Source organism: Harpia harpyja, chromosome 12 (assembly GCF_026419915.1).
Source record: "Harpia harpyja isolate bHarHar1 chromosome 12, bHarHar1 primary haplotype, whole genome shotgun sequence".
Taxonomy (NCBI): domain Eukaryota; kingdom Metazoa; phylum Chordata; class Aves; order Accipitriformes; family Accipitridae; genus Harpia; species Harpia harpyja.
The window spans coordinates 43,537,174-43,552,469 of NC_068951.1; the positions used below are offsets into that span (position 1 = coordinate 43,537,174).

Sequence of the window (15,296 nt, forward strand, 5' to 3'; positions counted from 1 at the left end):
ACAGTGGAAAACGCTGTAAAAAAAAAAAAGTGAATCGTGCCAGCCGCCCCCCTCCATCCCCAGCTCACACCCGGGGCGGCTGCGGTGGAGCCGTTTCCTCCCCACGGGAGGCAACAGGGCCCCCACGCGTGTCCTCATTTCCTCCCTCGCTTCCCAAAGGGGATCTTCGCCCCCGGCACGTTTCACCGACGACCGGGCCAGCTTCCCCTCCCGGGGGCAACCCCCGCCTCTTTCTCCCGCCGAAGGTCCCCAGCGATGTGGACGGTAGCGGGGCAGTGCCGGCCGGTTCCCGTTCCCGTTCCCGGTTCCCGGTGTTCCGGGTGTTCCCGGTTCCCGGGTTCCGCCGGGGCAGCGGCGATCGTGGGCGACCGGGGCGGAGCCGGGCGGACTTTTTTTTCCCGGCGTGCCGCGCGCGCAGGCGCCGCTGTGTGCTGCGTCACAGCGCCGGGCCGCGCTAGTCTGTGCGTGGCCGGCTGCGGGTGAGGACGAGCTCCGCCATCATGGCTTCCTCCGCCACACACCCGGCCCCCCCCGCCGCCGCCGCTGCTGCCGCCGCTGCCGCCGCCTCCGTCTCTTCCTCCTCCTCCGCTACCGTCGCCGCCCCGCCGGCTCCCGCCGCCCCGGGTATCCTTATCGGTGACCGGCTGTACTCGGAGGTATCGCTCACCATCGACCACTCGCTCATCCCCGAGGAGCGCCTCTCGCCGACTCCCTCCATGCAGGACGGCCTGGACCTGCAGTGCGAGACCGACCTGCGCATCCTGGGCTGCGAGCTCATCCAGGCGGCCGGCATCCTTCTCCGACTGCCGCAGGTGGGTGCGGGCCCCGGCGCCTTCCCGGGGCGGAGGGGAGGAAGGAGGGAGGGAGGGCGGGCGGTCGCCGCCATTGTGGCGCGGCGGGAAGGGCGTGTGAGGCGGCCGCGCGGGGGGGGGGGGGGGGGGGGCGGCGGCGCCAGCTGGTGCCTGACACAAAATGGCGGCGGCGGCGGCTGGGCCCGGTGACTGACTCCCGCTCCTTCTTCCTCCTCCTCCTCCCTTTGCGTTCATAGGTGGCGATGGCGACGGGGCAGGTGCTGTTTCATCGGTTCTTCTATTCGAAGTCGTTCGTCAAGCACAGCTTCGAGGTGAGCGCGGCACGGCCTGGCGGGGAAGTGGCGGGGGGCGGGGGGGGAGAGAGAGGGAGGAGAGCGTTAGGCGCTGTTCTGGGCCACCGGTGAATTTGGCCAGACACGAGCCAAACGGGCTGCTCTCTTCGAGCCTTTAGGCCGCGGTTGTTGGTTTGTTTTTTTTTCTTTTTACTTATGTAATTGTAGTCTTGGTGGGATTAAAAAACATTTTCTTATGGAAACGGGGCTTCCTTTCAGATTGTTGCTATGGCCTGCATCAATCTCGCATCCAAAATCGAAGAGGCACCTCGTCGTATAAGGGACGTGATCAACGTGTTTCATCATTTGCGTCAGTTAAGAGCAAAAAGGTAAGATAAGCTTCGTTATGAACATAAGCACCTGTTGTTTCTAATGTACACTGCAGTTTTCAATTCACAGTACTTTTCCAGGCTAAGTTCAACGACCTAAAATTGAGAAGGGAGTGCTCTTTGGCTGCTGTGTAGGCAGTACAGTTCAATGCTAACTTCTACTGTTACTTTTGTTTACTTGGTAGATCCGTTTTTGTTACTTCTATAGCTACAAGTCATGAGCATTGGTTCTAGTTGTAGGTCCATGGTTGTAGTTTTAGGACTATTGCTAATTGATTTTTGATGTCTTGTAGTTCTTGAAAGGTAGTCTTAGCTATGAGTAGCCAATTAGCATGTTGCTGTATATTTTCCAGACTTTTAACCACGTTCAGTAGTCTTAATGCTTTTCTCTTGTTAGTATGTAGCCGCCCGGATGTGGTTATGGTGCTAATAAAGTATCAGTTAACAAAAGATGAAAGCTGAACTTTTCCCAGTGATGACAGTGTTACCTTTTAGAAAAAGCAATTTTAGAAAGTATCTGAAAAAAAGTATGGTTTGGCCTACAGTGTTTGCAGCTTTAATGACACCGCTTCAACAAGGAATGTGTAATTGAGTCTTGGAAGCTGAAGGCATCTTTAATTGCAAAAAGTGAGACTTGTGTTTTTTTTCATGGTACTGTGTGCTTGTGTCAATGAAGTTGGAGTGTAAGCTTACCTGATCTGTGTGCAGATCCGGATAATTGTCTGCTGAGTTGTAGAGCTGTTCTCAGTTGTGAGTGCCTAATGCTGCTTTTTTGTGTGTAAAGCGATGTATGTTTTCGTGTGTAAAGCAAATTAACTTGATGTATTGGAAGGAACAAGGAATGGTTGAAGGCAAGGAGTTTTCTAAGTTGCTATTAAATGCAAAATTTCTTTAAATCTGTCATGCAGCAGTATTATAGTCTGTGAGATTGGAGACGCCAGCTGTGATGAAGTAGCTTTACCTTTAGTGGCCGATTGCTTAAAGTGTAAGGTAGTCCATGGTTAGAAAGGGATTTTGTTTTCAGCTAGATTCTTAAATTCACATTTTCATTTCTCTGCTCTGTATCACCGGGTTACAGCAGGAATTTAAACTTTAGTGTTGTGTAACCTTTTCTGAGGAGTAGAAATCTCTTAGGAAAACCAGCTGTTTCTTGGTGTCTTTATCCTGGTTATGCTTCTGTTGAATCTAAAACTTTGGCTTTTACTGCCTGGTGGTCATGTTATGGTAGTTAGTTTTAGATAAGAATGATTCGGTGTTACACATTGGAACTTAGCTTTGTTTTTTTTTTTTTTTTTTAAGTTGTATCCCTGATGGCCCTCAAGAGTTTTATGAAGTTGTGCCGAATGTGAATTCGGTGGTATTGTTTCTTACCACAGTTATGACAAGGGAATCTGGTTATTGGAATTATTGAAGCCGGTTCAGTGATTCGTAATGTTTTGGCCTTGATCCAGGCAGTGAAGGTTAATTAATCATATGCAATGCTTTTCTTTGCAATGAGAATACAAATTAGTTGTTTCTTTGTGCTATGTGAAGGATCAGAGAAACTGAACTTAACCTGTGAACTTAAATCTTTCCAGCTAGCCTGTTCCAAATCAGAATGTCACTTGTGCATGTTACATGGTGTCTAAAATGCATCATGTTGAGAGAAATCGTGCACTTCTACCCATTATTTTCTGGAGAAATGGGTATTGTTGCTCTCAGATTCTGAGTGAATCTGCATGAAATTAATCTTAAAAATGCTGAAGTCTGACATTCAGACTTGCCTTTTTTTTTTAACAAGCAGGATGTAAACGTTTTTCTGTACTTTTTACAAGATTACAATTACATAATCTGTACACGTTATTAACTTCAACTCTTTTTTCCCTTGCAACCGACTATACAGCGACCAGCTACATTTACCAAAGCCTGGGTGATGTGGAGTGGTACATAAAGATGAAGCTGTCGTCATGGCAACAGTGAGTGAAGTATCGAAAATCCCCAAGGAGAAGCCAGTGCTCTGAGAATAGGTCACTGGAATCGGGGGACTAACAGGTTGGCCGCTGGTGAACCATTTGGAAGAACTCCTGTATCTTGTTATAAGCTTTTTTCTTTGCTGTCCAGGTTTTTAGAATACTAGCTTAATCTTTTTTTATCTGAAGCTAACACTTAGGCTGTAGTTAGTTTCTCACACACAACCCAGAACTGAAACAGTCAGTTAGGCTGCTGTACTTTCTTTTCGTCTCTAGTCTAGTACTTCTGTTAACTGAAGCTCTTAACCTACACATGAAGTTTGAGTAGTTTGAGTAGGCTTGCTTGCTTTCTTAAACAGTTTTGGGTTCTCGGTTCCACTTTCTGGCTCTGTATAATTGCAGTTTGAATTCATAGTAAAACATGCCTTCACAAGGATACGGAAGTCTTGAATTTGTAACACTATTTATATAAATTATTATGTAAGCAGTCCCTTATATGTACGTGTTTGCAGAACTGGGAATTGCATTGGAATTTTCTTTTTGTAAGACCTGAGTTACTGCTAGGTGGTATTTCTAATACTGAGAAGTAAGAAAAAGCTAAAAAGTGTTTTGGACAAGCATATTTTCTTTTGGATCTTTCACGAGCATATGTCATGTAGTACTGCATGTAAAAATGTTTGTGTGCATGGAGAAAAGCTCGTATTATGAAAATACTGCTTTTTAAAAAATTGTGTGCTGAATCTTCTGTGTTCTGAGCGAAGTGCAACTATTGTTTAACATGTAGAATGTAGTTTGAAGTTGATTTTATTTCTCTTAAATGTGCCTGAAAGCTGCAGAAAGTCCTTATGAGACTGGAACCAAATGTGACTTGTCGTGTAATCTCACAAATGTTGGTTTGAGATGCTCAGTCAGCCATTCTTTACTTACGTTGCAGCAAACAGGTTCATGCAGTCATGTTGGAAGTGGCCTGTATTAATAATGCACACTACTTAGTGTTCTTCAAACTGTTCCATAAATCTACGGTGCTTGTATTTACAATGTTGGAGACAAACATAGAACTCAGTTTCTTCTCTCTTACTGACTGGCATGAGAGAGATCTGGTCTTTGAAATGAGATGCTGATGTTATGCTGTACTTGTCAGAAGTACTTTTTGCATTATGAACAAAACTACATGGCAGGGCACTCTTCCTCCAAAGTATTAGACACTCCAAAGATGGCAAATTTTAGTATTACATCAAATGAAGCCGTAGCTGTGTCGAGAACTTAGCTTTCATTTGTCACAGGGATTTAAAAAAAAGGAATTTGTAATTTATTTATTGTTACAAACACATTACAGTGTGCGTTAATCTTTTGGGTTGTTACACAATCACTAAATCCTGATGAAGTTTTGCAACTAAATGTTGAGTCGACTTACCAGAATGGGCACTGTGTGCTCCCTGTTCTTAAGTCTAAAGTCTTGCCTGGAGCTCTAGTGCTGATCTGTAAGAACAGATTCAAAGTAAGAATTTGTAATGCTACTTGGTTATATAGGGCTTGAAGCTTATATTTTATATGTAAGCTTATAAATTATTTTTCTCTGGTTTGTTACTTGGACCTAAAATGGTTGCTGCTTGGACTGAGAACTAAGTGCAGCAAATGCAGTAGCAAAGTTCCTCTTTTTTTCTTAGTAGGAAAGCTGAGAAGTTTTGCAAAGGGAAATCTCTGAAGTTTCCAACTTCTAAATAATTATGCATACCAACACTTGGGAGTTTATGGCAAAAGTACTAAATTGGTAAATCTTAATAGACTGGGGAACCTGACTTTTGCCAGTAATAAGGTGCAGTAAAGTCTTCTGCAGATTTTTTTTTTTTGCATAAGTGGGTAAAAGCCTGCATTTGTCTTTCTATTTCTGGAAGTACTGTCTGGATAAACTGATGTTTTTCATGGCTTTTAGATCTCTAGAACTTGGGTGTCGTAAGTGACCAGAGTAACGGGGGATGACAGTAAAGCACACTTTCGAGTGTCTTAATTTCGAGTTTCCTATCACTTTGCTGTTGAACGTGTACAACCAAAGTATGAACTGTTGTGCTGGTCCCATGGCCCTGTAGAAGGACAGTGAAAACTTAAAATGCAGTAAGGCCCACAGTCTTTACTGTTGCACTTTGAGCTACCTTGTTGTGTTTTCATAATACTGACTTTCTTACATAGCTTTCAGAGAATGCAGAGACATGTAGAAGATAGTAATACTCCAGCAGGTTGTTGGATGATTCCATGCAGTTATGTTGTCCCGTTGTTGATTTTTTTTTTTTTTAGACTGGAAGTCATAGCTGCCCTGTTTCATCCAAGATTTGTCACCTCTGATGAAGTGTTCTGCTAACAAGATAAGCTAAGCCTGGACACCTAAACTTGCTCTGAATCATGCCTTACAGATCCTGTTAATGCCAGTGATCTCTAGATAAGTAAAGCAGTATTGGAGGAAACGTTGTTATAAAACCCAGTATAGTTAGTTGAAATCAATTGGAAGTGAATCAGTTTCACTGATTTGAAGAACTTCAGCTTGGTTCTTCCAGTCTCCTACTCCAGAGCATTGTGTTCAGATAGCCTTTGTACTTCTGGAGCGTTCAGATAAAATCATAGCCTCTCTACTGAAGTAGTTACCTTAAAGGAGCTTTAAAAGTTTTTCTTTTCCAGTTAATTTATGGGAATAAAAAAAAAACCCAACCAAAAAAACCCCAAACAAACAAAAACCCCAATATTTGACTAGGTTATATTTAAAATCACAGTCTTTGTAGACTTGCCCTGATGAGCGAGAGTAACACTTGACTAGTGAAGTTACTCTTATGTAACATGGAAAACACTGCATTTTTTTTAGGAGACAGAAGTAGTAAGTCTTGAATTGTAGGTCCTGCCTGGCACCAAGAAGCTGCAGTAGTTCATTTCAGACCTCCTGGGAGCTGCTTCTCAGCCCCTTGGGGAGAGCAGGGAGAGCTCACGCTTTAAGTGCATGGTGATACAACATGATGCTTTTATTAGTGAAGTGGATGGCTTGTTGTATCCTTTGACTAATGGTAATAAGCATCCTTCCAGGTGACTGCAGAAGTCTTAGCATAAATTCTGGGTTATTGAAGTTGGGAAGCCCTTCAGCTAGCCTTGTAATTAAATTGACCCTTTCTTCCTGGGGTGGGACCCTAGGTTTTTGGAGTGTTTTTCTGCTGTGAGCTATTGGGGAAGAGAAGTGTGATCCACTTGTGGAACTTGCATGGAATCAAAAAAAGACAAGTTAGTAGTGAAATATTTTGTCTGATAAAACAGAAGCTGTATTTTGAATCCACTTTGCATTACTTTTTTTTTTCTTTTGAAGGTAATGTAAGATAAATTTGTCACCAGTGCTTGGGGTGTACTAGGTTCATCACGTAAACAGACTGATTTATTAGAGTGTAACTAGTTGCAATAACATTCTTCCGTGTTGGAAAGCATGTGGAATATGCAAGGCGTATTACAAACAGGGAAAAAGCTGGTCTGTCTTGAGGGAGTGGATTAAAAAACACCATGTGGAATGTTGAAAGGTCAAGTCTAAGCATGGACAAAGAAAAGAATATGAAATGGAGTATGACATTTGTGCATGAAGCATACAGCAAGTTACTTTAAAGTTTAAAAAAATGCTTTGGAGAGTTCAGGTGTTGGATTTGGAATGAATTAGGACTTGATAGTGGTAGACTTAGGAATCTTTCTTTGTGAAATGAGCTCTTGTTTTGCAAATGCAAACAGCAGAAGTGACATGATACCCACTGATTAGTGGGTGCAGCGTTCAGAATCGCAGGCAGATCTGTCACCATTTCAGAGGTTAAATTCTTTGCTTTACTAGGCTTTTTGTATATCAGAGTAGCAGGGCTGTCTTGTTCTCTGAAGATCTGAATCATCTTGTCTTAGAGTGCATAGGAAACTGAAATTTGTAGAGCACAAGCTTGCTACTTTAATATCAGTAAAAAAAAACTGTTCTAGCTTACTTCTGCTTTGAAGTCCTACCTAGCAAAGGTAGTTGTATCACACTCCTCCCCCACCTCTGTCATGAAGCGTAAAGGTTCTTTGAGATCTTCACTGTAAAGTGGACTTCTGTTCCAGCAGCTGGACCAGCATAGTTTGCATACACGGTAGCAAAAGACTTTTTTTTTTTTTTTATCTTAGTCATCTAATCTGTAGCTAGTCAAAAGCAGAAACTAAACTAGTTTATCTAAACTTGGACAGCACAAGATTAATGCTTAAACTTGCTTGCAGGAGTTGAAAACCGGTTTCTGTTGCCATTAGTTGGTTGGAAGGGAAAACAGAGATGCTGCTATTTTTGGATATGCAAAACAGTTTTGATTTTATTTCTTGCAAACTATAGGACTCCAAGCCCCCTGATACTTGATCAGAACTACATAAACACCAAAAATCAAGTAATCAAAGCAGAAAGGAGGGTACTGAAGGAGTTGGGATTTTGTGTTCATGTCAAGCATCCACATAAGGTGAGTTATCAAAGATAATATTATTGTGAATATTATTCCACCTTGATGGCATCATTGTGAGCTGTGGGACAAGAAACACGGGTGTAAAATGACTGATTTCGTCTCTTTAATTCCTAGTAGTTATCATGAATGCTTTTGCCACAGTGCTTGGGCAAATAGTCATACTGAGTTTGGTAGAAGTTGCTTCCTTGGGAAATGTTAAAGGTGACTGTTTTTGAAAATCATACAAAAGTAGTAAAAGAACTGTCTCAACATGATTGGATGACGTGAGCTTACAGTGTATGCTTAAAAAAAGAGGAGACACAATTGTTTTGGAATACTGTTTGATTATACATAGTTACTTCCTTACTGTTGCTTTATATGTTAAAACTGAGTCTGTCTTTTTTTTTTTTTTTTTCCCCTTATTCCTCAGATCATTGTTATGTATTTACAAGTCTTAGAATGTGAACGTAATCAAACCCTGGTACAGACAGCCTGGTAAGTTGTTATTTTCCATTCTTTTCCTAGCCAGGAAAATAGTAGCAGAAATAACAAGCCTGACGATCCATATGCAAAGCAATGAGATGTAAGTTATTACACAAATATATACTTCCAAAATATTTTAGTGCTTGTTTCTGCTTACTATTTTCATGGCTTGATTCCAATATAGTAATGGAGAACTCAATTTAACTTTGTTCTTTTTTCTACTCTTTAATTAAAGGGTAGTCCATGATGGTAAGTCATAGAGCTCTGCCCTCTGCACCTCAGCCCATGACCTGGGGATGGCCTGTTTGGCTGCCCTTCTCTCCAGCCAACCCAGTGCAAGCTCTCATCCGAGATTCACTGAAGTGGTCCATATCCATCGGGCAGCATCTTCTAGTTCTGTCTGGGTGTCGAAAGGATTTGTATATTTGCTTTTAGAAGTAACTGTTAAAAATGTTTCTAAATGTATTTGTTGCCTAACTACTGTATACTGTAGTGTATTTAAAGGACACGTGGGGTCAACTTTCTGCCAACATCTATTTAGTTGACTTAGCATTTGGCTAAACTTGAGTTTAAAAACAAAAAGACAATTACAGTGCATGCAGCATGTTCACTTAGAAGCCATATTGGGCATGGTTTTCTGTAGAGTCAATACTTACTGACTGCTGTTCGTTTCTTTCCTGTAGCTCAGTAACTTAGAAATCGATGGAGGTCTCTGCTGTTTAAATGTATCTCTTGGCATGTATTGCTTGGCAGTGCCACTGTGGTGGAAGAACAGTAGCTTAGTGAAGTGGGAGACCCATTACTAACTTGCAGGTCTTTTTCCAACACTCAGTGAGCAAATTGGACGCTTCTCTTTCTGGATGAAGTTAATGTGACTCGAGGCACACATAGGATTTAAGTGCAATGTTTTATGAACTTTAGAGGTTGCATCTAGCCTCTGGAAAATGGTAGGTTACAACTATACCATGCTTTCATGCTTGCATTTGAGTTTTAAGCATACTGATTTTTAAATACAAGAACACTGGTGTTTAAAGCAAACAGCTGCACAGATGAAAAGTACTTGTTAGATTGTTAACTCAATGGACACTTCATGGTATAACTTAACGTACCTACCTAGGAAGTAGCCATTACATACTATTACTTGCATTGGGGTTTCAAAACAATGGCAATGGTGCAAACTTTGTTACAGAAGTAACAGATGTAAACATCAAATGCAATAATTTGAAAGAAACCAAGTGTTTAATATAATAACAGAAAAAATAATAAAGTCAATTGAGTCTCCAGTATTGTTATCCTCTAAATAAAATGATATAAACCTGAGATCCAACTTTTCCTAAATTTTTTTTTTTTTAGGAATTACATGAATGACAGCCTTCGAACAAATGTGTTTGTTCGCTTTCAGCCAGAGACTATAGCATGTGCTTGCATTTATCTTGCTGCTAGAGCTCTGCAGGTGAGTATTCATCTGTCTTTAGTTAGCATTGCCTTTTATTGCTACTAATTTGGTTTCAAGAAAATTAATGGAAATATTTAAAACAAAAGCCTGGTCTGTAATCTCTATTACTAAGCTCTCAGTGTTTTGTTTTGTTTTTCTTTGCAGATTCCACTACCTACCCGCCCTCACTGGTTCTTGCTCTTTGGCACCACAGAAGAGGAGATTCAGGAGATATGCTTAACAACTCTTAAGCTCTATACCAGAAAGAAGGTAACTTTGAGATGTTTGTTCTTCCTTTTCAGTGCAGCTTGAGCTGCCTTATGGTTGTCTAAGTGTGTTTGGGAACACCTGCATATAAATCTACTAATTGGAAAGGCTCTGCTGTATGGCTTCTCCTCTGAGGGGCATGTGAGAACAAATGATGGAAGTTAGTTACGTTACTGGACAGATGATTAAAAGATAATTAAGTATTTTTCAAAAATGAGATTAAAATATGGATTGCAGTAGTTCAGCTTCTTACCGCATTATTACTTTAACAGCCCAATTATGAATTCCTGGATAAAGAAGTAGAAAAGAGGAAAATGGCACTACAGGAAGCTAAACTGAAGGCAAAAGGTTTAAATCCGGATGGAACTCCAGCACTCTCAACACTGGGTGGCTTTTCTCCTGCATCCAAACCATGTAAGTTGGTTTTCTGAACAGAAACTTGCATAATGCTATTTGATAAGTCTTCTAAATCTGTGTCCCAAGGTGTTTTAAAAAAAAAAAAAGTAGGTTTGCTTCTGTTAGACAATTGAGGCTTTCTTACAGAACTGAGAAGCAAGACAAATCTTTCTTTTTTCAAAACACAAATTTTACAAACAGTTTCAATACCTTGAAATAGCAGATTAGAGGGAAACAGGGTGCTTTACTCCATACTTCCACAGGTGGGAGAGTGATATATTAGTAATATGCACCCTTAAGATAATTATGTTAATGAAAAATGTCTAGACCCAGGAGTTTGCTGTATCTTACTGTGTTGTGAAGAGAGACTCAGGATTTAATCTGTGGGGGATGGTGTAGCAATAGCCTTCATGGTTCCTTTTGCAGTGGATATCTCTGGAAATTGCTTTCTCTTTCTTTTTTTTAATGTACTTGTCAACTGTTAAGTATCTTGATCCGGCCAGTAAATCTGTCTGAACTCTAATGATACAAAGAACAGACAGGTTTGTCTTGGTGCTTTTACCTCTTAATACTGCTATTGATCTGTAACCTACCAACGAAATTTAAAGGCTGCCATGAGTGTTGGTCTGGTGGTGGTGGGTAAGGCACAGGCCCTTGTTTGTTACATGGCCGCTTCAGGAACTGAAGAACATACTCTGAGAAAGCAATATTTGTAGCAGTTATTCCTCCTTAAGAACAATTCATCTGAGTTTCCACCGGTCTTTGAGCTGGCAAGTGTAAATTTCTCACTAAACAATGAAAGCTTTTTCTTATTTCTGTGAAGTGGGAGCCTAGGTGAGAAGAGTTTGAGTGAAAGCAGGACCTCTGGTGGGGTTTTGGAAGACTTCTTACTAGCTGACAAACTGAGGGAAAGCTTCTGACAGAATTCTGCCTTTCTGTATTTTCACATTAAACCTCTGAACCCTATTGAGTGAGGAAGGTGTGGTCATAATGCAGCACCTCTGCCTTACTGTCAGCAGGCCAGATAAAAATGCGTCGTTCTTGCATAGTAGCCCTTCTGTGAAAAGGTGAGTCCATCTCTGGGCTATATCAGCTGACTGTAGAGACAGGTTGATTCTAAACTTAAGTTTTTTATGTATTATATTTGTACCACTAATATAAAAATGAAATCTGTAATTTTGCTGTTGAGTCTTAATTCTTTCTATAGTATTGGAAATTAACTGTCAAGGTAACAATTTAAGTTATGTATTTGCAGACCTTAAGGGCAGCTTTTATTTTGTACTCCTTGGGCCCTGGTGGACAAAAGCCCGACTGAGCCTGCCTGCTTGGCTTGAAGGTCACAGTATTCTCCCCCCTGCCGGCAGTTGGCTTTAAAGTATGCGTCTCCCCATGAGTATCTTGCTGCAGTGTTCTCTTCTAGGAGTGTACTATAAATGGAAAGATGGAATGAAATAGTAGCTATTGAGTTCATATTTACATTTTGTGCAAATACTGGTAAAGATGTATAAAGGATACAGTATGTTTATTACAAAGTCTATGAATAAAATACCTAATTTTGAATTTAAATCTAATTCTCAGCTTCCCCAAGAGAAGTAAAAACTGAAGAGAAGACGCCAGTATCTCTGAATACCAAAACCATTAAAAAAGAGCCAGAAGAGAGGCAGCAAGCTTCAAAGAGCCCTTACAATGGGTAGGTGAAAATCTCTTCCTGATGAAGAGAAGACTTCTGTAAAAACTGTTTCTTCAACTGAAGTACAGTGAACTACTTTTGAGCTACTTCATGGACGTAAGGAGTACCTCAGAAGTGTAACTTTTTTTTTTTTCCCCTCCCCCCTCCCCTCCCAAGCATGAGAAAAGAAAGCAAGAGAAGTAGAAGCAGCAGAAGTGCTAGTCGATCTAGGTCAAGAACAAAGTCAAGGTCTCGATCTCACACTCCTAGGCGGCAGTAAGTAGTGGATTTTTGTTTGGTTGGTGGGCGTTTGCAGGGAGGGGGGCAGGGTTTTTTGCAGGGGTTGTCTTTTTTGTCATATTTACTTCTCTGGGATATTTTAGCAGGGCATTTCACTTCTAAGAAGTAGGGCCACTCCAAGTGGCTTGTAGATGCTTAACGCAAGCTTCTAATTGCTGGGCCAGCAAAAGTGTGAGACTTGGGTCTGGCTTTAGGCTCTCGGTTCTTGGCGTGAAGCAGTTCTGTTGGTGACTGTGCCACTAATAGTTCAAGTTCTAAAAGCTTTGCCATAAAATGGAAGCTTAAAAGTATCCTAACTGTAGATGTACGTGATGAGTCTATGATGGAGTGAGTGTAAGGTAGTCTTACCCTGTTTGATGATCGTCACAAGGTGTCCGTTACAAATGAGAGCAGTCTCTCAGAACTCAGTCCACTTTGAAGGAGTGAGAAGTGCCATAGGAGCCAGTTTCATGTTTTGCAGCTTTCTTAAAAATGCATGGGAGAATGTATCTTCTGTCAGTGCTGCACGATGCACTGTCTGGCTCTTCAGTGCTCTGCCTCTCTTCTGCGACTGGGGAAAAGGGGGAACTGTGCAGGGTGATGCAGTGATACCTGCTGACTTTAATTTTTTAAAGAATCTTCAGGCTGACATCTAAGTTGGAAGCTGCCAACTTGGATCTCAGTGAAGGGTTGCCCTGAGTATTGCTGACTGTCAAATCGTTGAAGGGAAAAAGGCAATAACCAATTTGCAATCTGGCGTTGAGGGGAAGATTCCTGACAAGGTCGAACAGTTATGAAAGGCACTGCATTCTGGGTTTGGTTTGGGCTTTTTGTTTTCAAAGCAACTCCACTCAAAGGCATGTTCTGGGACAGTCACTATCATTCATCAGTTGCCTCTGTGGGAGAAGCAGTCTGGTTTCTTTCAGTAACTTGGAAGTTCCTAAGCATTGATTTATTTTTTTTATTCTCTCCTGTGTTGAAGACATGTTTTAATTTTAAACACTTTTCTGTAAGCTACAATAATAGGCGGAGCCTGTCTGGGACGTACAGCTCGAGATCAAGAAGCAGGTCTCGCAGCCACAGTGGCAGCCCTCGCCGACACCACAACCATGGCTCGCCACACCTGAAGACCAAGCATAGTAGGGAGGAGCTGAAGAGTGCAAATAGGCACGGTCATAAAAGGAAAAAGTCTCGTTCACGTTCACAGAGCAAATCCAGGGATCATTCTGATGCTGCCAAGAAGCACAGGCACGAGCGGGGACACCACAGAGACAGGCGTGAGAGATCCCGCTCCTTCGAGAGATCTCACAAGGGCAAACACCACGGTAGCGGCCGGTCAGGACACAGCAGGCACAGACGCTGAGGTTTGCACCTGCACCAGATTCTAGTTAAGCCTGTATATAATACAGTAAATGGGACTCTTTGAGAACAAAGGAACCGATTAGGATTTGATTAATTTAAACCCAGTATCTAATTTTCTAAAACACATAGAAGACTTTTCTTTTGGGAAAGAAACTGTTACCAACTTTTGCACATAATACCTTAGCAGTATCAAATTGGTGGAAAACAACGATCAGGTTAAATTGTATGTATTAGAGTTGTGTATTGTTTATTGATATGAGAACTGGAGAATGGATTTCTGTAAAAAAGCAAAATGTACCTTATTTTTATACAAGTCAATTGCAGACACTTATATTTAAGTATAGTTATTTGTTTAAACGATGGTGGATACTTTCTTACACTGGTTTTAGTCTGCATGTGTTAAAAGATTTTTACAAGAAATAAAATACAAAGCTTTTTTTTTTTTTACTGCCTGTTGGATGTCAAATATATGGAAACTAAACTTAATTTTCTTAATTGTGTCACTTTGACCATTGCACATGAATGGGACATTTGGGATATCGATGTGCTTCTATTGCAGATGAAGACTCGGAAAGCTTTAGAAGTTGTCCTTCCTAGGGGAGGCAGCTGGGAAGCCAGGTCCACTGCTGACATGTGTGCAACAGTTGGATAAATGAGCAGGGACTTCTCTGAAGTGGAGTGGGATGGGCAGCTGGTGGGGGAAGCTGTGGAAGAGCTGTGCTTTGCGAGCCAGGGCTGGGCTACTGGTGTCCCAGCTTCCCTGTCAGCTGCCCCTGGGCAGGTGGAGACTTCTTCCCTGCCCATCTGTTGCAGCTGCCAGTGAGTTGCTGTCATCTGCTGTCCTCCTTTAGCCTGGTTGTGCCAGAAGTACAAAGCAGGACAGATAAGGACGTGCCTAGAGGGATGAAGTTTCAGGATTTTTATTTCCCTTCTTTCATTACTGGTGGCAGGATGATGGCAGCAGAAGGAAGGATCCTATGGCAAGTGTGATGATTACACAGCTGAGCTCCCTGGGGCAAAGCTGCCTGCTGTGCTGCTGCACTTGGTTGAAGGGTCACACTGACTAAGCTTGGGGAAACTCTGGCTTAAACAGGCCAGGTGTGCTGCAGCATGAAATGCAGAGCAGTTTGCTGCTGGCAGCTCACCCCTGTGCTGGTGTGGTTTCTTAGCGTCCAGCTGCTGGAATCGTACCCAGTGCCACTGTACAACCCAAAGCTGTAACCTGGCCTGGGGCAGCTGTGCGGGGAGTTGTGGGTAAAGGAGAGATGAAATGGGTGAGGAGAAGCTGGGTTTGATTCTCTCAGTTGCTGCTCAGGTAGTAACAAAAGCTGAAGCCTGAAGGTGGTTGCTGTCCTTGGCAAGCTTTAGCTGCTAACCTGGAGTCCCTAGCAGTCCCTTTGGGTATGAAGACTGCTAATGCAGCATAAAAAGACCTTTGCTCTCTCAAAAGGCAGCTCACAATTTAACTGCTCTGGCTGAGGGTGACCTGGCTGGGTATGTTCACCTGCAGCATGGTA

General features: G+C 42.1%; 1 protein-coding gene across 5 annotated transcripts; it reads left to right on the forward strand.

The window, feature by feature from the left end:
- Nucleotides 1–370: 370 nt before the first annotated feature.
- On the forward strand, nt 371–14,223 carry CCNL1 (cyclin L1). Of its 5 annotated transcripts, none has more exons than XR_008237392.1 (11): nt 380–812; nt 1,049–1,123; nt 1,364–1,473; nt 7,786–7,906; nt 8,319–8,383; nt 9,725–9,824; nt 9,972–10,076; nt 10,346–10,487; nt 11,441–11,536; nt 12,048–12,159; nt 12,316–12,414. XR_008237392.1 is itself a non-coding variant. In XM_052802902.1 (11 exons), the coding sequence occupies exons 1-11, from the start codon at nt 501–503 to the stop codon at nt 13,778–13,780; spliced, it is 1,590 nt and encodes a 529-aa protein (XP_052658862.1). In that variant the 5' UTR covers nt 398–500; the 3' UTR covers nt 13,781–14,223. The 5 variants fall into 5 exon arrangements, 2 of the variants coding, with proteins under 2 accessions (XP_052658863.1, XP_052658862.1); XR_008237393.1 differs by having other exon boundaries at nt 381–812; nt 11,293–11,536; XM_052802902.1 differs by lacking the exon at nt 11,441–11,536 and adding an exon at nt 13,432–14,223 and having other exon boundaries at nt 398–812.
- Nucleotides 14,224–15,296: the final 1,073 nt, after the last annotated feature.

Coding starts and splice junctions, on each gene's coding strand:
- CCNL1 (XM_052802902.1), top strand. CDS start 501: ATGGCTTCCTCCGCCACACACCCGGCCCCCCCCGCCGCCGCCGCTGCT. Junction 813..1,048: donor TCCTTCTCCGACTGCCGCAG/GTGGGTGCGGGC, acceptor TTGCGTTCATAG/GTGGCGATGGCGACGGGGCA. Junction 7,907..8,318: donor ATGTCAAGCATCCACATAAG/GTGAGTTATCAA, acceptor CTTATTCCTCAG/ATCATTGTTATGTATTTACA.